A 25,743-nucleotide genomic window follows, 5' to 3' on the forward strand; every position below is an offset into this window, starting at 1 on the left:
TTTTTTGCTACGAACATTCTTTGCTATATCTATAAACGCTTAGATGATGACAATTTTTAACTGGGATAAGAATGGTATTTTTGGTTCATGGTATCAAATAATATTATAATATAATAATATAATGACGATCATATATTAAAGCGACAATTTGTATGACATTGAATGCAAAGTTTCATTGAATCGCTTGTATTAAAGACTAAACCTTTAACTTTAAGATAAGTGGAATTCAACAGAAAGATATTGAATTTGCATTATATGAAAAAAGTTTATACAACACTCATACTCTCTTGTATAGACGTAAGCCAAAGTCTAGCGAACTTAATATTCCGACGAGAATTCGGCGGCATTAAATTGAATTTTTGATTCGGTTTACAACGTGGGTGTCAAGCCGAGGTTCTGATTGACGCTGATTTGACTGCGACCTTTTCTCGCACGAGTAATATTCAACATCGGACCTCCTCAAATAGCGTCAAATTTTTTTGAATCTTTTTTACATGTTTAAGCATCGCGTTATACGTGCGCTGAACATATACTTTGTATGAGTTGCAACTGATTGATTTTTAACTTTTAATATTTGTGTACAGTTGTGTAATTTTTAATATTTATCTTTGTTTGATTTTATACATATATATTATTCTTTTCGATATTATTAAATTGATCTTATCAAATGTGTCACATTAAGTTGTGACATTTAATAATAAGTATCATTATTTATAACCATTGTCATTATTTATTAAGTTGTAATAATTATTTATTATTATTATAGAGCATGATATATCGTGCACATATTAATTAATGTTTAAAAACAACTAAATATATATTTGGATTAAAAAAATAATTCTGGCGATAAAAGATTAAATTTCCTTAAATTTCCAATTTTTCCATAAAAAATTGTTTTTATTAGTTGGCATGTGTGTAAATATCAGTTGCAATATGAAACAGAGTTAAATGGACATACATTGTGTAGATACTGCTGTCTGCTAAAAATGTTCATTAAAATTATTAAATATATAAGAGACAGATAAATTTGGCATATATTGTAACAGACAGCAAACTGTAAATTTTCCATCTGAATGTGAGACGTTAATGCGGCAGCTATTTACTATTTGCGGTCTGACAACGTTCTTAGGATTCCATGTCAAAATAGCTGGCAGTATACCAAGTATGATATCGAGAATTATGCAGAACTCTCCTGTTACGATGTATTATTATTCTACAATTTCAAAAGTGTATGAAACAGTTACCGGTCAAAGATCTTGTAGGTTTATCATATTCTCGCTGAATTCATGAGGAAACGCGGCGTATTTTATACAATCCTATTCAAGCTAGTTTGCATATGAATTATTTTCTCGAAAATATCTGTTGTGTGAGCGTTGACAAGCTAGATATATTATAATGTATTCATAATATGTGAATAATCATAACTAAGTATTTTCTATATATTATATGCCAAAAATACCAGTTTTATTTTTATCATATTGATTGCTCCAGAAAAGCAGAAAAGTCACTTATTCTTGCTTATCAACACTTTATATTTCAAGTACTTCAAAATTTAATACGTAATAAAAGTTTATATTTCGCATAAAGAATTTATCTAAAATATTTTTGTTTTTTTCTAATTTTTATATTTATCTATCTTTACATATAAATTTTCTTAAAATTTATTGATTAAATATGTTTTTTATTTTTATATCGCTAGTAAAATAATCAACACATTATTGATTAAATTTGTGAGCTAAACTTTCTTTCTCTTTTTTTTTCTTTTTAATGTCTAAAAGGTTTATTTAGCTATTTAATGATGTAAATATGAAAATTATTAAATACATTCGGAATATTGAAGAAAAAATTTGTGCCCCGTGCACAATTAGTTAATTCCAACGAAAAATTAATTTTCGTTGGAATCGACGCACCGACATCCGCGTACGGCTCGAATAGCCTATCTATTACCGATTTATATTTGAAGAAAAAAGATTTATGTAATATTTAACTTAAAGTTTCATTAAATAGTTTAATTAAATTACTTTATATTAATAAAATGGGTTATATATATATAATATATATATTTTTTTTAATTATTTTATTTGATACGCTATTGAATGCACATAATATTTTATAGTACATATAATATTTTTAGCTATAATTTTTAATATTTATTGTATTCTGTTACAATATTGTATTTTATTACTGATAACTTCTTATATAACTACTCTGTTTAAAAGAATTCTTCAATACGTTTGATTGGAAGAATTTATTTGTTGGATATATTAACAATATTTTGTTTTATGTATTTACGTATTATACAGATATATTTTTTATTACTTACTTCTGCTTTCTCAGTAAATGGAAAGAAATTTTGTAGCATTAATTGAATGTTTGATTACAAATATCTACAAGATTGTTATGATTGCATCAACTTTGTCATTCTTATGTATATTTACTGTAATTCTCGGGAGAAGAAATGATTTGGAATATAGAACGCACGGTCCTTCCGGAGCTTAGATCGAGATTGAGAAGCGGCCGTGCGAAAGAATCAGGCAAATCACGGGGACCCTTCTCATCGAAGGGATGCTCGATCAAACAGAAATTCCCCTAAATAAAGGAGGTTATCGGACTATAAACTTGCTACGGATCGATAGCTGCGGCGTGCTTATTCTCCGACTTTTATTTCTAAATTTTTATTGTTTATATAAATTATTGTCTGGTGTTGAATGTGGGATTACGGGGCATATTAATGGGCAGCGCATATATTCGTATTTATTTACGCAATTATCCGTTGACCAACGCGCAAAAAAATATAATTGGCTGTGCTTTACGGCTTAAAATACGGATTGCTCGACGTCAAAACATATTTGTATCACGAAGCGGCTTTTTATCAACAATATTCGATAAATCGGCATGTGATTCCGTGATTGTCTGAATTGAATTTTTGTTATTTTATAATCAAACATAAAAAAATATCCTACTACTCCATATTGAAATATAATGCGTGATAACTATTTTCTTTATTGACTTTAATTATATTTTGCTGTAAACTCTACATTTTCTGTAATTAATATATAAAATGTGAAACTTAGTTTAGAAAAATATTTTTAATTTACACAGAGATATTTCTAAATATATAACGTCGCGAAAATTTTAATAGAAATGATATATTTATTAGATATTTAATAGTAATTATATATTTTTTTCACACACACATATTATTTCTTCCTAAATAAGTTACACATAAAAGATTAAAGAAACGTAAATCGAAATATAAAAGAATTAAATATTTATTTTACATTTTGATGTTTCGATTAGAAATAAAGATAAATTATATGAAGATTTATACATTCGAAGATGGAGAGTCGGGTGAAATATCATATTTAATTTTTATTGCATCAGCTATATACATTGCTCCGCGTCTCCGACAGCGGTTCGAAACTAGAAAAGGTGGTGGAGACTACCACAGATATACAGTGAGGACTGTAAACGCGGGGTGTATGTAAATATAGCGTGATACATTGGATACTCGCTTATAAACACCCCATTTTTATTCAGGTAGCGTTTCGCCGCTCGGCACTCACCCTTCCCATCCACCATCGCGCTCCTTAGTTGCTAGCCCTCTAGCGAAAAGGAGACAATGCCAACCTATTATTTTTTCGTTTTTATACGATATCATGCGCAACGTCGCGTCTCGAACATCGCAGCAAATATTTCGCCAAGATCGCGCGAAAGTATAAGTATTCGAGAAATAAAAAAATACTTGTATAATTAAAATTGTTTAACTGAATTTGTTAGACATTAAATTGTCTTAAGTAAGAATAGATTATTAATTTGAATTACAGAGAAATTACATTATTGTATCAAAAACGTGTATCTAAAACATCAAATTTCGCGGTAAAAACAAAATAATTTAACTTAATGAATAACGAAGAAAGAATGTGATAGTTTTGCATTGCTTGCATTAATTTTATTAGATCCCACATTTTAATTTTGTTCAAATATATCCAAAATTATTCTAAGAATTCTGCCCAATCATTTCAAGAATATTATATCAAATATGAAACATAAAGAGAAAGACGCGTAAAATGTCTTGATGCGAGTAAAATTTATATTAATTTATTAATTTATATTTGTATAAAATTATTTTGTAAGAGCTTTCTCACACAATATTTATAAGAAAATGTTTGTTAATTTATACATAATATTTCCTGAACATTATAAAATGAAGGAGCAATGTGTTCAATGCTTAAATTATTAATCATGAAAATATTTGATGGAAAGTCATTTCTTGTGCATACAAATTAAATTGATAATTTGATTGCGCAGATCGGATCACCAGATCCTCTTGTCGAATGGCCTTGAGAGATGTTATTGCCCTCTTGAACGTCCAGTCAGGTTCACAATTTCCAAGAATGAATATCGAGTCGCGATGCATCTTTTTCGCACCGTCTACTTTTTTTGCTGAAATCGCGCCAAACGTTTCGTCTTATAAGACTTCATGAGTTCCACAAGATATTTTTTGTCACGTTTTTTTATCATTGATTAATTTATTGCGGTGAATGCGGAAAAGAAGATTAATCGCGACGTAGGATACTCGTTGCTTTCGTGTGACGGGCGATTATTAATTTCTTAATAATTTAATTCTTTTAAACGTGGAATCTGCGTAATTTTTTTATATGATTATATATGAATGGCAAACTGCAGGAATTAAAGGATTTTAATAATTTAATTATGAGGATGTATTACTAATAAAATATTCAACTGCTAATATTTAATACCATAAATTTGCTTTTATATATGATTCGCAGTTAGAAATTTATCGGTATCGATACATAACTTTTGGATTTTTATTTATCTATATTAAACAAAAATCTCAACGAAAAAAGGCGTCATATTCAAAAAAATATTTAGAAAATATATAGAGAGAATATATTTTTTTTATATTTATATAGTTCTCTATTCTTTCTCTCTCTCTCTCTCTCTCTCTCTCTCTCTCTTCCCCTATTCTCTCTCCTTCTTTGTATGATTGTTAAAAAGGTTGAGTTTATTTTTTACTGCTTTAAATTGAAAGGTATAGATATCGCCATTTACCCGGCTTGTGCGTATCGATTTGACTTTGGAAATTCGACACCCACGCATAGGGCACACGTGTTAATGTTATTTACGCCATGATGTTATTTATGCGCGCCAACTCGTGTTTGAACAAGTGTGCCACGATGACGACACGCTCGTCGAAATTGGGAAAAAGTGTTTGTCAGCAAACGAACGCGCCAACGATCACAAATAATTTTAAGCCGGCTAATGGTAAGGACGTCAATCAGTAAATTGTACTGCCACGAACCGTTCCCTCTTTTCTTTCGAAACTCGCGACGGCAAATCTAACGCGATTATTAATTCGGTATCGCGTCTTAAGCGGTATGCAAACATCGATAGGAAGAAATGTTTGTTTACACACGTTCTTAAAATTGTACGTCACGACATTCGTATGAGAGAAAAACCGCGACTATTTTACCAATTCTTGGACTTCGATTGGTATTAAAAAATAGATCATGACAAATTATTAAAAGCTTCAATTTGTGCTTCGGCTTGAAATTATATATCTTATTGATTAATCCAGTTTTAACAACATAAATATTCGAAATCGATGATCATATTTTAATTATCCACGATAAATTTTAGGAAATTGTTAGTTAATGGAGTAAACAGCTAAGAATTGAATATAAGGAACACACATATCATTCTAATATTTTATATATTATATGATCCCGATATGATCCAATATAATCGATGTATGCGAACAATCTGCAATTCATTTCATAATTTAAAATAAACTGGACGATGCTAGTTCGTTACTGTATAGACTGGTTTATCGCATCTTAATTTAAATGCTGATTGCTACAAGTTGAAACATATGCAATGTTGTTTGCATATATTCAATGGCATGTGGACGTGCCTCGTTTTTCAGTTATGTTATATGTAGTCAGGTGACAATAATGCAGTGGTCGTCAACCACAATTAGAGAGACATTCTGATATAATGCGCAATAGAAGTTTTATTTGTGTGTGTATACACACGTAAACAAGTTTTTCTCAATTCAGGAACTAAATAATCAACAATAATCGATTTTTCTATTTTTAATAATACGTTATTATATTATATATGTATAATATATGTAAAGGTGTACATATATTATTGCAGCAGTATAATATATGTAAAGGTGTACATATATTATTGCAGCAGTTATATAGTTGCTGTAATTAAATGCAGTGTCGACTGTATATATTAGTGTATATATAGAATGTATGTATTAATCATTATTATTTACAACGTTACAAACAAGAAAATTTATGCAAACGATTCTTACAGGAGTTGCAAGTTACATAAATAGGTTTTTATCAACAAAACCGGTTTATAGCTTGTTAAAGTGAATTTATTAAATGCACCAGAAACTCTGCCATCACAGTCTGTCGTGTTATGTAGAAAAATTTTGTTCGTATATTTGTATATAGTTCGAAGCATTCTAAAATATTTTGTTTTTTATTACATTACATTTTTTTACATTATTTGTACGATCAATAAAATAATTTTTTTTACGCTACACACAGCCAAATTTATCATACTCGAAGAGAAGATGCAAGTTTCACGCGCTTTATTAATTTAATATGCATTGATGATGTGTGATTATTGCTTATATATAATTTGAAATAAAATTTTATTCAAAGCTTGATTTATAAAAATTACGATAAGTAAATAATTTTGAAATAAGACATTAAGTCAATTCTTTGACATCTGACAAATTTGCTGATATTACTGGTAAAATACTTGCCAAATTTATCTGCTCTCTTGCGGTCCACGGATGTATCATCACTGGCTTTGTAAGCAGCGGAGAAAGTATAATACACGTTAAATGCATTCGTGTATCGCGAGATAAAGGAGATCGTGCTCTCACCAGTTTTTCCTCTTTTGTTCCTGCGAGGTAAATAAAAAGAAAATGGGAAGGGAATGTGCTTGGGCAGAGGAGCGCGCTCGAGCGTCGGTCCGAAGGGCTGCTGTTTATTAAAGGGCATTAATCTGCGAATCTGTACCGGGTGTCCGCTTTGGCTCTCGCGGCGAAATGATATTACTTAGCGCGTTTCTGTGATGCTCGCTTAAATTGCGTTTTGTAATTAGCCAAGAGGCAACGCGCCCACGGTTTCCCCAGCGATTCCTTTTCTCCTCTTCCCTACAACTTCCGAGTTCTGCTCCTATAGTTCCTTTTTCTCTGTTCTTGTCCTTCTACCGCTGACGCGCTTTCCACCGCTCGTCCTGCTTCTCGAGAGCGTGTCCCGCAAGATTTATAATTGCATTTGTCGGATTTTATGCTATGTACACTGGACACGTGCAGTTATCCGGGTTGACTTCGTGTGAGAAGGCACGTCGGTCTTGTGATTGCACGTGGAGATTGTTAAATTTGTTTTGTAGCGCATCATTGAGATGCGGTTTTTGTTTACTTTCTTTATTGTGCATCAAGGATTATATATATTATATATATATATTTTAATATATTATTTATTATAATTTCTACACGATTTATTCTTTAATATAAATAAAAGTATATATATAATCTATATAATTTAATATCGATTCGATGAGAGAGAAAAGAGAAAAGTAATAAAATAAAATCTAATATATAATTTTTATAGGATAGTAATTTAGTAAAATTAAAATTTACGTAACAATTAATTTTATTAAACTTCTTTGTGAAAAGTAATACATTTCTTTATAAATTTTTTAATACAAAATATAAATTTTAAATCATAGATTATTGAAAAAAATGCATATTGCATTATCTATTTTGTATTATATTAATTTGATAAAAATAAAGATAGAAACTTATTTATATATATTTATACTTTAGAAAAGCAACAAAATCATAATATTTAAATATAATACATAAAATATTTGCTTATTACATATCATTAGACTATAAATCAATCTCTTAATAATCGAAATTGAGAAAATACGATTTTAATAAGGTGTGATAAAGTAATTCAACAGTTAACTGTTAGAATAATAGTTCGAATATGCTGCTAGTGTTCTATCTTCGGTGCGGATATATTACACGTTGTTTGCATTATGCACAGCCCCGCTCTAGAAAGTAAACGTAAATGTGGGGAATCCATGCATATCGCAACTTTATGCCTGCGAAGTGGATGCTAAGAATATCTCGCGTGTTGCAGCAAGCACGAATGGCCAAGAGGGCACTACAATGTTCACTTTGGTTCCTTGGCTGAAAATAGCGTAACTTTAACGTTATTATACACAGATATCAATGAAAATGGATCCGTGAATTGTGGGAATCGACTTGTTTCTATCTTTGAATCTACGTAATTTATTAGTTTGTTTTGGCACATAAAAATATGTACACATTTATTAGATCGCAATGCGGAATTTTACATTTGTTCACATAAAATACAGAAAGAGGGAGAGAGAGAGAGAGAGCATTAATTTACAAATTTAATTATAAAAAATATTTATAATTGTAACATATACATTTTTACAGTTTTTTTATTCGCATGACTCTGAAAAGAATAAAATTTATAACATTATTTAAATTAAATAATATAATTAAATAACATGTATGTATATTAATATAGGTATATAAAAAAACGATGAAATGATAATATTCTTACATCGCGGGATGTCGGTATTAGTGTGAAACTTGATTTTTGACTCGTGAGTCATCGTAATGTAAATTACGAATCGCCTGACGCTATCCGGCTATCACTACTAGAATCGCGATTACGGCGTCAGCTGTTGGTTGCGTCTTCACGTGTTGTACGCACACTAGCGTCAGCACCGGTTATTAGTGTTAGAATTAACGTACAGCTGGAGGCTTCTCTAGCATCACGAGCAGCAGAGGAGCAGAGGAGCAAAACAGACCGGAAAAAGCGCAAAGAGCGGGACGGGACGGTCCGGGTCGACTCCGTCGTGCTCTTCTCGTTGTCCCTCATGTCCCGTCTTCATATCGCACACGTTTCTGTCTTTCGCGTGTACACGTGGAGGCGAGCATCCGCGGCTCGTTCTCGCCCGGCAAAACTTAACAAAACAATTTGCTCCAAAGCAAACAACGGCATCCGGTTTACTTGTGAATAAACAACATATTTATTTTTAGAGATCCCGGTCGTAACTTGTTCAGTTCGGACGACCGCATCCGAAAGAGCGTGAACACGTCTATTTGTCGGCGTTACACATAGAGTTAACGGCTGAACGAAAAATAAAAATTGTCGGTGACATAAGCACTGTCTATGCTAGTTTTTCTCGTTAAAGAGAATTACGCGAGATCTTGTAGTCGCGATCATCAAATTATCGATTTTTATCTAACGAACAGAAATTATCATAATCTCTGATATTACTTTATTATAATTTTATGCTTGTCCTTGAAATGACTTTAGTGTGTGATTAGATAATATTTGTTTTAAAATTAGAAGTAGAACGTATCAAATTTTTTCTTTGCTTTTTTTCTGTTGTGATAATATTTTACAATGGAAAACTAAATAAATTTATACAAGTAAGTGCAATTCCAAAGATTGTCATAATAATACAATATTGAAAAATGCTGCTGTCAAATTGAAATTTTTGAGATAAAATTAGCAATTTTGAAAGTTTGCAGTTTAAAGAAGTCAAATTAAAAGTTGACGTGAATTTAACGGTAATCATATACATATTGACGAATGCGGGTTTAAACATTCAGACGACGTGACAAATGGTTTCCATTGATGGCACATTGACTAACGTGATAAATTAGTCCTATTACCTGGATTTGGCATAAATTTACTGATATTGGCTTCGTTGTTATATATTAATTACTAAATTACAGTTTGAAATGTCTCCATGATTTCATCATTTATGTCAATTTACCGTGAATCTGTGCATCACATCCGTATATCGCGTTTTGCGGAAAAATCCATTTATACTTACAGTCGTTCGGTAATTCCGTAAATAATCAAATCGAATAAATTCGAATCTCTCAATTACTAGAAACCGTGTCGATCTCGGGGGATGACCGAACGGATTGCATATTCATCATTTCGAGAGCGCCATTTCAGACGAGACATTTCGTCGTTCGGCCAATGATCCTGCCGGAGACGCGCTATACGTGCGAAAAATTAGCATGTAGAAAAGGCAGTAGTAAAAATAATAATCGACGAGATTATTCGACCTCCTCGTGAGACACTCGGAACGAAATGAAATGTTTTATCGTCGTGCCGTGTGTCTGAGGGTGTTCGCGGGGGACGGTGGGACGAGCAGGTCGTTCCTCCCATTCATCCTCTCGTTCCTTCTCTCATTCTCGTCTATAGTATAGGGGTGAGGAGAGAGAGAGGAATGATCGTAATCATATTTTCAGGGGAACGGATTTATGCAACGTACTGCGTCGTCTCTGTACATAAAACGCATTTAAAATTCTCGAAGCACGACCGGGAGGTGCCTTGTTTCCCGTCTCTGTCGATAGCGCCGGTGGTAGGCGCCGCGGGGGTTGTAATTGGCAATATCTATCGAATTTTACAATAAATCTCGCCGTGCCTCGAAGGAGAGGAGGACACCGAGAGAGGGTGGGCTGCCGCGGCAATAAAACACCGGGTAGGTATCGCGAGGGGCTGCCGCGCCATGCACTTAACGACTTATCTTATCTTCGAATTAGGTCGCGGTTAGAGCCCGGCTTAATACACAGGCTACGGATACCAGAGACACGCGGCTGCGATCGTAACCACGTGATTTATATGCCGAGTGTTATTAGTTATCGTGGCGTAAAAATATTTCTGTCATATTCCGGATTAAATCATATTCATAATAAAAAGAATGTTCTGTGATTACTTTTCGTATTATTAACATCTCTCGTGAAAAACATGCGCGCTGATCAAATACGCACTTTGTTATACGAAGTATATGATTTTTTGCGATTTTTACATCTTATATATTTTATATGCTTTAAATATTCGTCTCTTTAATTGTTGTAGTGGCGATTCTTTGGTATTATTTAATGTCGGTGTAACATGTAAATCAATTTTGGAATTGTATGCATGTATGAATGACTAATCTTGATAGGGCGGACATAAATATTTATTTTAATTTGCGCTTATAAATAATCAAATTAACTAATGCACTTGAATAATCACTTGTTCAATTCTGTATTTCTTGCAATGCGCGAAATCGAAGATTCACGAAATGATATCTGCATCAATTTCCTAAAAATATATGTAATAAATACATTAATTTCTTGCTCTTCCCGACATATATTATTGATATGATTTTCCCCAAAACATATATTATTAAATTATTTTAAAGATTACCTTTCATAAATAAAAAATGCAAGTATTGTTCTGTAAAGAAAATAAATCCATATTTTCTGTATTGGCATCATACAATTTGACGCGTTAATGATTATATATAAATATAAAAGACATTAACTGCAACTGATCTGGAGACGGTAACAGAGAAGTTAATTAAAATCGCCGTCAATTTTCTGCCTTGCGACACGTCGTCGTTCGCGCACGTGACGCGATTTGACAATGAACGTATCGGGAGAGAAAGACGTTGGATCTTCGGTTTGTCGCGTAGCTGTAAAAGATCCGTTTGTTTATTTCCACGTGACACAATACTTAATATACAACATTCTCTATGATGCCGTGTGCGCGGAATGACGACGACGACGACGACGACCAGGCATGGCGACAAGCGCGAGAAAACGGTGATGGTGTACATTTGCGTGTTTTGTTTGCGCGTTGTCTTTTGTCGCGTGTATGTCCAGCTGCACATGTTGAGAACTCGGCTCTCTGGCTCATGCAAATGCACCGCGCGTATAATGTGCTTCAATAGCCACGCCGCGTATTTATATATGCTTCACTCGGTTCGGTATTTTCTACCGCGACTGTTTATTTCTGCCTCATATACGGAGAATACGTGAGGCCTCTCTTTTTAGAGAGAAAGAGAAAGGGGGAAAAAAAAGGAGGACTGAAGGAACACAAGGAGAGAAAGACAGGGAGTGAAAGACAGCCGCCTGGCGAGCAAGTTTCATCGACCGCGCGCGACGATCGTTACATATTACCTTGCTACCCTACGCGTGTCACGCGTAGAAATAAACGGAGTTACAATTTGTAATTACACCCCTCGGATCGATGCCGACTTCGCATAGTAATCGATCAGGCGTCCCTGCGACTCGCTTGAAAATTTACCATTTCCCCGTAACTTTGTGCATTATTTAATACGTTTAAAGATTCGTTCCTATATTTGTAGAGATTTTAAAGTCGAAACTATTTTCCCATTTTTTTTTCGATGAGCTTGACATTCGAGAATGATATTATATCTCTCGTGAGGATTATTATACGGAATATTTATTTAAAAATTGTGAAATATTTTAAAATGCGCAAGGAGATATTTGTATTTTCTTTTATTCGTTCGCATTTCAATTCATGCAGCGACATTAAGCGTACTTCTAAGATTTGCGTAACACTACAACGAACATTTAGCTAATTATATCATGCCAAAATAATTTAGGATCTCGGTCATATTCCACGTTGATTCCTGTAAATCATTATGGTTGCATCATTATGATTCTGGCCAACTTTCGGACTTTAGATATAGATTGATTCTTATAGTTCAAATGGTGGACTCTTATGTCAAATAATTTATTAGAGCAATAGTTTTCAGGTAGAAAATGATGAAATGTTTATAATATATCTAAAATTATTTATACAAATAACCGTAATTACGCATTTACGAGTTCATCGCGATAATATTAATAATTTGTCCATCGGTCAAAAAGAATTGAGAACAACTGCACCAAAAAGCGTGCCTCATATATGTTTTAACAAATCTAGCAACATATGATGTCTCGTTTTTTACGGCGAAAAACGCGATTTAAAATAACGGCAATGTAAATAAAACTTTACATCATAAAATACGGAACATAAAATATCGCCAGTTTCAATAGCATATAAAATACTCCATTGTGTGACGTTTAGTAAAATATCATATTTAAATTACATTCGCTCGTGTATTCTTTCCGTTATGGATCTTTGAGGTCTTTTTTAAATCGACGTGCGTTCTTTATTTCGCGTGCGCGAAATGCCAGTGTCACCTCATGAGGAAAATGAATATTAATATAAAGACGGTCGAGATTTTCGCGGCGAGGCAACGAATATAATATAATAGCCGTTTCACGCAAAAGATGCGTCCGCGACCGAGAGGGCGAAGCACCCGAAGACGAAGTGTTCTCATTATACCCGGTGATTTATGTGCGTGCCACCTTGCCGTCGGAAGAGATTCTAGGTTAAAAATAAAGTTAAAAGAAAAATAAGGCTTACGGGGTGCAAAGTCGAGAAAGAGTGGAGGGGGAGACGCCGCGGCTCGCGGAATATATTACAAAAATAAGCTCGCCAGCAAGCAGCGAGAACGCGGTATGCGGAAAAGCGTCGAAAAAACTTTGAAACTTCGGGGAGCCTCGAAGATCGATGCCCCTCGACCTGGCCTGCCGCGTAATTTTTCTTGTTTATCGAGACGTGAGAATAAAAATACGTGGTCACGCGCAATCATACAAGTAATTTTGTCTACTTCTCTCACCAAAACTTTATTAACAATCTTTACAATTTATTGATAACTAAATTATTTCAAAGGAACTATCTTTTTTCGCAAAATTGATTTTTATTTGCAGTTTTATATACACATTAAATTTAAATATGTAAAAATTTATATTTGTGTTATTTTTTTAGATGTGTTGTTATGAATGTGCTATCACGCTTGTCTAATTATAGTATTGATTTTGTTTCAGGGACACATTGGTGAAAATCCGTTTGACAACGGTTCGTGGGGAAAGGAGCATTTTCAGCCATCGACTGTTCCCTGGCAGCTGAATCCACGCGGCCACGGTCGTCCTAGTGTAAGTGTTTTTGACTATTATAATTTAACTTTTTACGTAGATTCTATTTAATCTTATGAGAGGTCTAGTTGTAGGAAATAGTCTTCAATAGATTTAAAATACAGATCTATTTTCTCTCGATGATATAGAGAGATTATGCAAAGATTTATGAATTTTTCATAAATATGTATAATTTCGTAGAAAATAATCTCAGATTTATTTCTCTCAATCAATTGGTTACACATTTCAATCGTAATACGATTTCGAGATTATTGGCTATAATTCTCGCGAGGGTAGAATGCGTCAAATTTATAATTCCGGCGGGTAAGAATACTCGCGTCGTACCGAGGGATGAGGAAGGAAGGGTAGGAACGAGAAAAGAAATCCGGCGGCTCATTGTGTCGGCAGGTAACAAAAATGCTGGCGGGGTCGCTGTTTTCTCGAGCGTTTTCTCCCAAGAGTCGTCGGCTACTATATATCGTCACCCCCTTCTCCTCGAAAGCCTCCACCCTTCGACCATCGTGGCCGACTACCCTCTTGCGCTTACGCTCACTCTCCCGCACCACTCGTCCTGTCACCCGGTATTTATAATACGCTTTGTTTTCCCTCGACTATTTGTCTTGGGTTCTCGACTCCTTCGCTAACGTTATTATCTCGCATTTTATTTTTATTTAATTCCGCCGTGTCGAGTTCCGCATTCCCTCCGCGACGTTCTCGTTACTTATCCGTAAGAGAGACCTTAATGAGCGAACGTCAATGCTTGGATAATTTTTTATATTTTTTTGTGAATCATTCGACATTCTAATTCTAATTTTTCGACGGGTCGTTCTCTTGTCTTGCGAAATCCTAAATTCGTGTGTTAACGTTTGATTATTATTGGAAATTATTTACGAGTACGTGACAATGTGTGTGATGATGTTTCTTGCGTGTACAAAGTTTCATATTCACGTATCATTGTGCATGACTCACATGCTGCACGACTCGCATAATCTCTGTTCGAATTCAAACTGCGTGACGATGTGCCAATGACTCGCGTCATAATTTGTGCAAGTCGCAAACAATTTCAATGTTCACTGATTTTTGCCTCCGTCAATCGCGTGCCAATCTCCAATCTTTACGATATATGAATTGCACGGCGAGCGTCTTTACACGTGTTCGATACAATGATATTTCATATGGCACAATGCAGGCTGATCGTGCTGTTGTTACATAAGAAAAAACTCCCTTTTTTATAATATTTTATAAATGAGAAAAATTAGTGCATTGAGCTGGCTTATTAAACTTGCAGTTGGAAAAACATGGAAAATCATATATCTTTAAATGATATTGCTTTACTCTTTTAATCATAGATTTTTCGACCGATTAAAATTCTGATGTATCATACATAAAATATAAATATATAAATATATATAAACTTATATATGATAGATATGTAAAAAATTATATGATAGATGTATGGAAAATTTTAATGAGCTTCAGCTATGATTTTCAGTAAACAGTAGTTCTATTTTTGTAACGAGTGACATACTTTGTTTAAGTAAAGAAAATTAAACATGTACAGATCGTCAGGCGCACGTGCACAATCGGCATTCGTCTTCCTGATACCATCATATCGAGCGCGATCGTTTACAAAAGTAACAAAAGCAATCGAAACCACTGACGTCAGCGTTTCCGCGAGCGTACGCGACCGATGATCTCATGCGTGCATACGCGTATGCTTACCTAACGTGGCGCAGCTCCTTTTACGCATGCCCGTTATGTGTGTGGTTGTATGCACAAATTGCACTATCGCGTATATGTCTGCGTGACAACGACGGTGCAGTAAGTTCGCTTGTTGCAATCACGTATCCATTTGTCAGCATCTCAGGAAGCAATGCGTATAGCGATACATATCACTTCTGTGCCTGTTTTCTCGCGCCAATCTTATCCGTTTAAAATCAAACTCTTGTTGTGCGACTTTCAACGCTGCAAGGCATGAATTGTTCCGCTTTTGACTCGGAGAACGCATAATCAGGAATTAAAATGAATGCAAGAACTAAAAGAAAAATGATATATTTCCGTAAAATTTAAGAATTCGATAAAAAACGATATATAATAGTAGACGATTGAAAGTATTACTAAATTATAGAGTAACAGCGAATTTTCTTTAATAGTTTGGCGATATCGCGTTATAGTATTTTGCGTTTCGCGAATTTGCATAATCGGCGAGAAATGTTTGCTCGCGAAATTTTAAGTTTACGGTGCCGACCGAGTATTTCGAGCGTTCCAATTTAGCCGAAATTTAAGTTGGAAGAGCGTTGATTCTCTCATACCGCCCTCATAATCTCAGCCACGCCTGTAATAATATGAATCGCGGCAAAAATCAGAACGGGTGGTGGCTCTTAGAACCATCCCCGTCGCAGCCCCTGGGTTTTAAGATATGCAGAGCACAACGCACGCTTTCCTAGCGAGACTATTTTAATACGAATGAGGGTGGGAGGATCAGACGAGAGCGCGCGATGGCGACCGGCTCGGCAGAAGATCTACTTCTTGATTACAGAACTTTTTACCTAATTACATAACATTGTTACCATTTACAAAGTCGCGTCGGGCCTGCGTCGGCTGACTACTAATTAGAATCCCCGATTAGCACCCGCGGCGACATCGTATTCCATTTCGATAAGTCTCGCGACATTTCACCAGCTCTCATAATGAAAGGGTTGCGAAAGACTATGTAATAGTGCGATTTTTAATGTTGCTCTATAAAATCCAAAATACGACGTTGAAGATTTTTTAGAATTAAAAGAAATGTTACAAGAATTATAACATACATACGATTGATTTAAAAACAACATTAATTATTTATTCATAATTTTTATTGATAAAACAGATTATTTATATATGCTATTTTTTAATCTGATATCTTGCGAAACATTTTCTTTTATGTCTTACGACAGACGTTTATTTTTACAAGATTGCAGTCACAAATTGCATATACGAGACGTGTCACTTACAAGCTATCTTGTAGGACGATAAAAATTTGAATCCTATCTTTCGCAAATAATTAGATATACCGATTTGTGTCAGACACTAGTACGCCGGAATTCAACATATCAAAGGTTTAAAAAGAGTCGAATTTATCTTCGGGACTTAAGGTTCTTATCGGAAAGATGTAAGGGTCGCAGAGATAGTCATGCGCGAGGGACGAGTTTCCGACGATGCAGACATTAAGACGTCTGGTCCTCGACCTCCGGTTTTCCACCTCCCTCTCTTTCCACCGCCAACCCCCGGCAAACGCGTTTCCACTCTTCTTCCCCTCCCTCTCCCTCCATCTTTAGACGATGAGGGAGGTTTACCCCGTCTTCATTGTCCTCTAATTCTCATCTGATCCTCACATTACGTAATTTTCTCTTTATTATTTTATAATTCTCTCTCAAGCCCCGGGCCCGCGCACATTCGACTTCAGGTCCGCACGAACTCATTCTCCGCAACGCATACTAATGCACCTTGCATTTATTAATTATTCCGTGGTAGTTACTCCGGCTTCTCGTCTCGCCGTCGCAATGATAGATTAAACCGCCTAGATTCGAAAGCTCACGATGCGAATCCTGCTCGTCACTGGTAATACGTGCTCGGAAATTTTTTTCTTTCACGAATCGATAGAAACCGGAGTATTTTACTCTTTGCGCTCTTCTGCTTTGCGCGACAAAGCTCATGAATTACGAATAAAAACAATATAGAGTACTATAACATCTTTATTATTAATATTTTGCTATAACATCTTTAATTGCGAAACTTTTCGTTTTATATAAAATTCTATATAAAATATTAACGAATATAGGTACATTCTGAATCAAATCATGCTTTTAAAATGAAGGAAACTTGCTTCTTTAAATTATTTGATTGCTGTCTAAAGATATTGCTTGCAGTTTCTGCATCTTAAAACTTTACTAGAAATTATCTCTCTTAGAGTTTACTTTTAAAGAGAACGTCTGTAAAGGGTTGATTGTTAGATATTGCAGGATGAAAATTATTCACGGCGTTTAAATTTACATGCCGTCTGAATAGAAATCAAGCGGCGATCGAGCGTCTTTTGACGAGCTCCTAAAATCCAGTTCGCCGTCTCGTACGCGAATATTTGAAGATACAAGCAACTATTCCACGGGGAACACTCCCCCAAGATCTTTAACTCCGCGGTCCTGAAGGACTCGGCGTGCCACTTGGTATGCAAGGAGAGCAGCCATTCATCTCCCGATCTCCAGCGTTAGTCTCGACCTCCGGATATAAATTAGCTTTTGTTTAGCATTCAATGCGAGACGCCTTTTCTGCCGCGTCGGACCGACCTATCGCCGCACAACCCCCATGATTAGGCATCCTGACCAGCCCGTCGTGCTGCTGGCAATCCGCTGCAATTAATGTAGCCACCTGCCTCTCCGTTGGACCAATTAAACGCTTGCGATTGCCGTGAAAAGAAATTGCTCCGATGTTAAAGGAGAATTTAAATCTTGAGGGGCGATCGGGATCGACGCGAAAAGTTTGCTTCAAGGTACTATTGATAGAATAGATAAGGAGGGAGAATTAAAAATGATGGCGCTAGACTCTAGATTAAGTTAATTTCTATAGTCTTGACTCGGATAATTATACAAGCTACACAAAAGATAAGTAAAAAATTTGGAACTTTGAAAGAATAAATAAAAAGGTAATTTTAGCATTTAACAAATAATCTTTAACAAATATGCTTGGATTATACTTATTTAAACATTTAAATATACTTACGAATTACATATTGGTAGATAAATATAAAATGAAAGAATAATATTATAATTTTGAACTTTTGTTCGCTTTAATATTTAAATGATATAACAAAACAAAAATTTTTAAATTATATTTCCCGATATTTCTCGAAAGCTTTCTTATGCCGGTGTTCAGAATATTCCCTTTAGGGCTGCTCCTTAATATTCCATAGTAGACTCCAGCAAAGAGGGTCGGCCAATAATCATACATCCCCTTCAAGAAGTCGGTATCTTGCCACCTTTTCATAATGGGCATAATTATTAATATTAAAATAGCAATGTTTTTTAATTTGCAAAAGCTTTATGATATAATTTTAAAATTATTATTAAATTTTGTATTAATTTTATCTGCGGCCAATTATGTTAAATTTAATGTAACGTTTGTTATAACGATACTATAAATTATAAGAGTGTTCGTTATTTCACAAAAATTTTTACTAAATCCTGAGAAAAATCATGCCACATTTGTCTATGTTGCGAATTTTGGAAAAGAGGACTATTTTCGTGTCGTCGAAATATCCTGAAAATTCGCACTACTTCCAAGTCTAAATTTGATCAAGAAAGACACTTTCTTCGTGCTTTCTTGAGGATACTCACAGGGGAAAGCCTGTTGATTCCGACGCCGGTAAATCTGGCGGATGGGAAACATCGTCTAGCCGGCGTTGAACTTTCTCGATATACAAGGCAACATAGCAACACAACACGGTAAAGCACAACAAGTGGGGGGGATGCTGGGGGTGGAAAGCCCGATAGATATACAGCCACCCGTGGCAGAGAGGCGCGCGTCGCCTGCGCCACGTGCTTTTCACCCCTCCTCGGTGTTTCTCCACCTCTCCCCTTTCTCCGTCTGTCTTCCTCTCTTTCGCTCGCTCTAAACAACCCCTCTACCTACTGATCGGCCGACCGTATACACCCCTGTCATTCCCCGCCCGTGGGAAACGCAGCCTCTCTCGCGATACACCACGTGGCCGCTGCAACAGTTTCCATGCCGCATGTTGCACGTGCAATGAGAAGCTGCGAAAATAAGATATCGTCGTTATTATCATACTTATATATATGGGAAATTAATTTTCACATATCTTTTAGCATATATTAAAAATATTTTTATTCTGAATTTAAATCTTTTTATTCGCGTACTCTCGTAACTAGTTTTATTAGTATATTATTGTTTGTTATAGATTGATTCTAAAAAATAATTAGATATAACATTTTTCTATGAATTGTATAGTGATCTGTAAGCAGCTACGCGTAATATTTTGATCAATAATGCAGAAATCCAAAAAGTCAAGAATCGCTCTACAAGAATAGATTAATTAATTTTTTTTAAATAAATATCGCGATTTTTTTTAATAATAATAAAAAATATCTTTTAAATAAATATATAAAATTGGAATGACGTCTCGATGAACTATCGATTACTATCGACTACTATATTTCAATTATCATTTAAATTATCTGCATTACATTAATAGTTCTCTATCACATATTATTCTAATCTTATACAAATAATTTATAAATAACATACTAATTTTCTAGATATACTCGAGTTTCGATGTATTATATTATTTTTTAAATATATTTTCGACATAGTTTTACCTTTTAAGAATCCTCTCCGTCATTTCGTAACAAATATATCAGCGTATTATCGACCCAGGTCGGAAAAACACGCGCATCGGAAGTACGTGAATAATGCGTCCCAGAAGAGCTTTCAGACGCAGCGAAACGTTATACAGTGCTTGTAGGGGTTTGGTTTTGCGGAAGCGCCCAACCCCCTCGGGCTAACCTAAGGCAGGCAAGCGGTCGGTCGGAGCCAAGTTAGGTCTAACAACGTAACCGAGACGTGCAACCTTGTAAATAGATGTCTGGAGCGTGCCAGAGCTCTCGCTGCCTAGTTCGCTACACACGCGAGCAAGAAGGGGTACAACGTCGCGGAAGTTCGCGCAGGGTAAGGCAGGCGAGCAAGCCCACCCGGGGCTTGCCCCGTTGTTGTACTTCATCGTATATACATTCTGCTTCTTACGTGCCACACACGCATGCACGCCCGTAATTAGTGTCTTAATGAACCCGCGCCGCGGGTAAGGAGCTGCGCAAATAATTGCCAGCATGCGCGATCTCACCGCTCGAACACGCTCCGCTCGGCGCCGCCCGGTCTTGGATACGAGGGGCAAAGGGAGGGAAAAGGGGGTGATGCAATCGCGGGGACGGGAAAGGGAGTTTTCCTTTCTTTTAAGTACGATTGCGTGCGCGCGAAATCGCGGAGAGCATTAATTTAATATGGCTTCGGTCGCGCGCGCGCGCGAATGTGCAAATGCGCCGCTGATTCGTCGCGAGTGTCGTTGTGGCATTATGACGTTTTAATGCGACAAAATTGCACGTTGGAAGTTTGACGCGTATGCCTTTGTATGTGTGTAATAACACACGGTTTTTTACTGCTGCTGATTGCATGCAAAGCGGATTCTGCTGCGAATTATAGATGCGATATGTTTATTGTTTCGTAGGTAAGCATTGTATCTTTCTCTGTAATTGAAGAATTCGTAAATTTCGTAAGAAGAAAGAATTATATTTCATCTATGAAGTAAACTTTTAAAATACACAACATACTTTCTTCCATTAAATTTAGAGTAGATTTCTTAAATTTCAGGTTTGATTAAACTAGATATTTACTACTGAAAAATGTCATTCTATCATATTTTTTAAAGATCGTCATATTTCTTTAAATATTCAATTGAAACGCCGAATGTATATTAGTCTGCAATTCATTATAGCTCTTGTTATTATTTTATTAAACAAAAAATTAAAATTGCGCGACCAAAGTCTTAGATTTCTTATTGTTCTCTTATGTGATGCAATAGATTTTTCTCTCGGATTATGATATAATAAATGAATTACGAGCTGCAACTGAAACTTTGTTTCATTAAATGACATTGATAACTGTAATAATAGCACTTTCAGATTGCGATTAAAATTGATTCAGTTTTAATTGATGGTATAAACAGCTCCTTAATGTTTCTTTCCGTTGTTTGCGATCTTGATTCGATAGTCAGGAAGATTTCGTGCAGAAAAATTGACATTTTTAACGATACTTGGACTTTTCCGGTGCGAAGAAGTACAATGAAAAAATATTTACTATTTTACTGTGCATTAAGAGCAGCTTACGTAGATCCGGCCGCTAATGCAGCGCCCTTATTCGACTTGGAACGACTTTTTGCTTTACGACGAGCGATTTGAATTTTATACACTACGATATTTGAATTACGATGCGCTATAAAACACGATCGTCTCGGCGCGTGTGTGCATTTCTTCGAGGACATCGATTATATCTATGTGTACGAATGTTATTCGATTAATTTTAATGCCGTTTTTGTTACACTATTTTTCTTTTAATTTATATACTTTATGCAAATATTACGATTTCCTCAGGATTATTGTAGGCGTTTATGTTTATTTTACGTAGGAAAACTTTAACATCTTACAGCGCGTTTTGCAAGGAAATATGCAATTTATATTTAGAATCGTGTGTGTGTGTCGTAATGTACGGATAATGTCATAAGAAATTATTTATAGAAACCGTGAGCTCACTACTGTCAATGTCATGTATATCTGCTTTATTATACATATATAAGCACTATAAAAAATGGAAACGGTAGCATGTGACGCGTGACATTTTCGCGCCGGACAGATACCATTTCATTTTTATGTGGCACATCGCAACTTTTGCTCTTGACAGTGCTCGTTACAACTGTCAAATCTCAAGAATATAAGGGACGTTCGCAAGCAGGAATATGTCTCATTGTTAGTTTTTCTATCGCTGTCGTATGTCTTCTCTTATTCGGTATTTATTCACCAGGATGCATTATTTTCATTTAAAAAATTTTCCAGTTTTATTCTTCTTTTTCCTAAGGCTGAATTTTCCTCGTTTTCGACTCGAGATTGATGACCAAAAAAATCTAAATATAGGTAATCACAAACCGATATAATTCATGAACCTGTTCTGGATTTTTTTTCGTCTTCACCTTGTCTCTTATTATTCTGATAACATGGTGGTATAATTTTATTCCACTTATTCCTCTTTACTCTAGATTTCTAGAAGAATGGTAAATGCAATTGCAAAAGATTTTCTTTTTTTATGCATATATTTTATATTTTCGTATTTTTTAACATAGAACCAATTATTTCGATAGCTCTATCTTTTTTATAGAAAACAATAACATATAACTCCAAAGATATAATTATAATTGGAAATAATAAATTATTATTCATTATTAGATGCAAAATATTTGGAAAGTAGATAAATGAATGCTCACCTTTTAAAATGACGAATGATGATTAGCAGAAGTTTTATCCATCTCACGATGTGTATAACATTTTAGCACAGCAGTGTCTTTCGTTCTATCTCTTGGATCATTTGTTCGCGTTTTCAAGTTTTTTGATATCGTACATAAACCGGAAATATCCGTCTAATTAAGCGAAGCGAACGGAAGCGCATATTAAATAGTAAACGCATACGAGAAGGCAGCCGGTTCTTCGTGAAGTAATGTCGGCTACTTCCGCAGCCGCGACAGGCTCTGATCAATACCCACGTCTTTCGTTCCTCGCTACGAGACGTACACGTAGGAACATCCCGACGGTAGCTTCGGAAGGAAGTGAAAAAAGGAGAAAGAGATGCGGCGCGCGGGGTGATGGCGAAAGGAGAGGCGCGACGAAGAAGGGAAGAAAAGCCGAAGGATTCCGCGAGTCTGCGGTAATCGCACTTCGCTGAAGACTCTTGCTCCGTCTTTTTCCGCCTTCTCTTTCCTCCCCCTTTCTGTCTTCTTCCTCCCATGAAAACCTATGCCAGATGCAGGAAGGGAGGCGAAGGGGAATCACGTGGCCGGGACCGACACCGGCGGATATCGAGTGGGCGGACGACTAGAGGAGAGAGAAAGAGAGTGACACAGAGAGGGAGAGAGGAAAGGGGGAGAGAGAGAAAGTGTGTGTGTGTGTGTGTGTATGTATGTGACAAAGAGGAAGAGAGAATGCACTGCGCGCGCACTTTGATGTGTGCGCTCTCCCGGCGAGACTAGACACGGCACCCACGCGTATACTAGACGTTGAGAGCTCGGCGAGCATGCGTGCGATGGACGCGTATGTGCATACTGTGCACACACATGTGCAACATGCTGGCGTAGCGATTTAACCAGGATACCGGCCTAGGAGGAGACGCATCCGCTAGCGGTGGTAGTAATGGATAGTAGTAGTAGTGGTGGTGGTGGTGGTGGTGGTGGTGGTGGTGGTTGTGGTGCTGCTGCTGCTGAGTCTGATGGTGGTGGCTCGTCCTCTCTGCTGCCGGCGATAGTATGACGGCAGCGATGGTCAGGAGGAATACGGGAGGGAGGCACGAAGCTGTCGGTAGAGAGAATAGAGATCCTTGATCTCCTCCTAGGCTTTCGATGGTAGGGAAGGAGGATGGAAGAGCGAGGAACGCTTTCGAATGAGAAAGTCGGAGAAGCGCAGCACACGGCGATACGAGTACAGGAGAAGGAGGAAGTTGAGAGGGACATGAGATAGAGAGGAAAAGAGAAAGAGAGAGAGATAGAGAGAGAGAGAGAGAGAGAGAGAGAGAGAAAGGGTGTGTAGGCGGATTGGAGAGAGGAATTCCACAGAGAGGCGTGTCTTCCCCGGCGCACCAGGTGCAAAGGTGCGCGAACGCGACGTCGCCACGCCTTTTCCAGCGGTACCAACAGTGGTCCATGACCGCACGACGTCGACAGCGACGACGACGACGACGAAGACGACGAGGACGAGGATGAGGACGACGGCGACGATGTCGGTGTATTAGCGTGTCTTCCTTGTCTGGCCCGGTACGAAGGCATCGCGTCTGTCTTGCTCGAACGTCTCACTATGCCTGGAACAACTCGCGTCTCTCTTTTTCCTCCCTCCTTTCCTCTCGCGACACCATCACACCGTGATCTCGTTCTCCTCCTCTCCTCCGCTCCTGTCTTACTCCATGCCACCCGCTACCTAGCGGGGGTACATACTATGTTAACGGACGGGTCGCGTCCGACCTACCATCGCCATCCCCACGTTCGGAATCCAGCTTCTGGTGTCAACGTCCCGGAGTTTCCACAGGCTTCTCTCTCCTGAATATGCACCTTCTACGCGCGCTAGGGCGCGGACGGATGGGAATGGGGAACCAGGGAATCGGGGATGGACCGGGTGGGACGCAACGGGATTCTTTCTATCTTTCCCGATGCTCGCGACTGGAATGCGGGATGACAGTATTCGCCATCACGTAGCGCGCCCGCCTCGGTGCACGGTAAACAGAAATGAGAGAGGTCGCAGACGTGATCGTGATTTTCTCTTCTGGAAAGGGAAGTGCAACGGCGGGTGGTATCCATTTGATGGGTGGTAGTCGATAAATTGTTTTTCGGAGAAAGGATTCGCAGGCTTGATAGAGGAGTGTCTCTAGTTCTCTTGGGCTTTTGTATTACTCGCCCTGTTATCTTGAACGTTTCCTTCGTGGATTTCAAAATTTATTCGATAATTCACAAGAAGTAGCAAAATGTAACTTGTGCGATTGAAGGTAATGCAATCCGAGAATGTGATAAAGATATATAATTTCGAGTATCAGCTAATTTATGCAATCATAATTATGCTGCAAAACATGATTGTTCTTAAAAGTAATTTTTTAAAATAAATTGCCAAACATACAATCTTATAAATGCTTCTAATTTTTTATAATAAGTTTACAATAATTTTACATTAATGGAGTAATATGACAGAGTATTTAGTGCTATTTTTACAGCTAGTGTTCTATAAAATATCAAATTCATTTGTTTCAATTTACTTCATTTCTCATCATGAGGAACGTAGGATTTGGTATATGAATTTTCAAAAACCGGCATTTGCTAAATATAATTTAGCTGGCTTTGTTACGAAAAGTTATTTTATGACATGTGCAAAAATATTCAAATATTATCCAAAATCTATAGAGATATGTATTAATATGCATTACGCATGAATTTCATTTATTTATATATGTATATAGTTTCTAAAATTCTGACAAAATTAAATAAACGACAAAATTTGCATTGAACTTATTAAAGTAGGGAT

The 25,743-nt window shown here is 36.3% G+C and overlaps 1 protein-coding gene and 1 long non-coding RNA gene across 25 annotated transcripts in view; one reads left to right on the forward strand and one right to left on the reverse strand.

Annotated features, from left to right (window-relative positions):
• Positions 1–25,743, forward strand: part of Foxp (forkhead box transcription factor P) — a 330,454-nt gene that overhangs the window by 183,505 nt on the left and 121,206 nt on the right. For all 24 annotated transcript variants that reach the window (XR_014425932.1, XM_083044679.1, XM_083044669.1 and 21 more), the window contains one exon: positions 13,793–13,900. Coding sequence is in view for 15 of the 24 variants with exons in the window: in XM_083044669.1 (XP_082900795.1) it covers positions 13,793–13,900 (108 nt within the window). In the remaining 9 variants the exon portion in view is untranslated. The remainder of the gene's footprint in view (positions 1–13,792; positions 13,901–25,743) is intronic.
• LOC145939651 (uncharacterized) lies at positions 17,762–23,846 on the reverse strand. The gene is made up of 4 exons (XR_014425860.1): positions 22,956–23,846; positions 20,248–22,734; positions 19,249–19,665; positions 17,762–18,890 (listed from the first exon to the last, which is right to left on the reverse strand). It is a non-coding gene; the product is annotated as an uncharacterized LOC145939651 (long non-coding RNA).

The sequence above is a fragment of the Prenolepis imparis genome, unplaced genomic scaffold, assembly GCF_030444845.1.
Source record: "Prenolepis imparis isolate NDT839.2.m4 unplaced genomic scaffold, iyPreImpa1.0 SCAF_8, whole genome shotgun sequence".
NCBI lineage: Eukaryota > Metazoa > Arthropoda > Insecta > Hymenoptera > Formicidae > Prenolepis > Prenolepis imparis.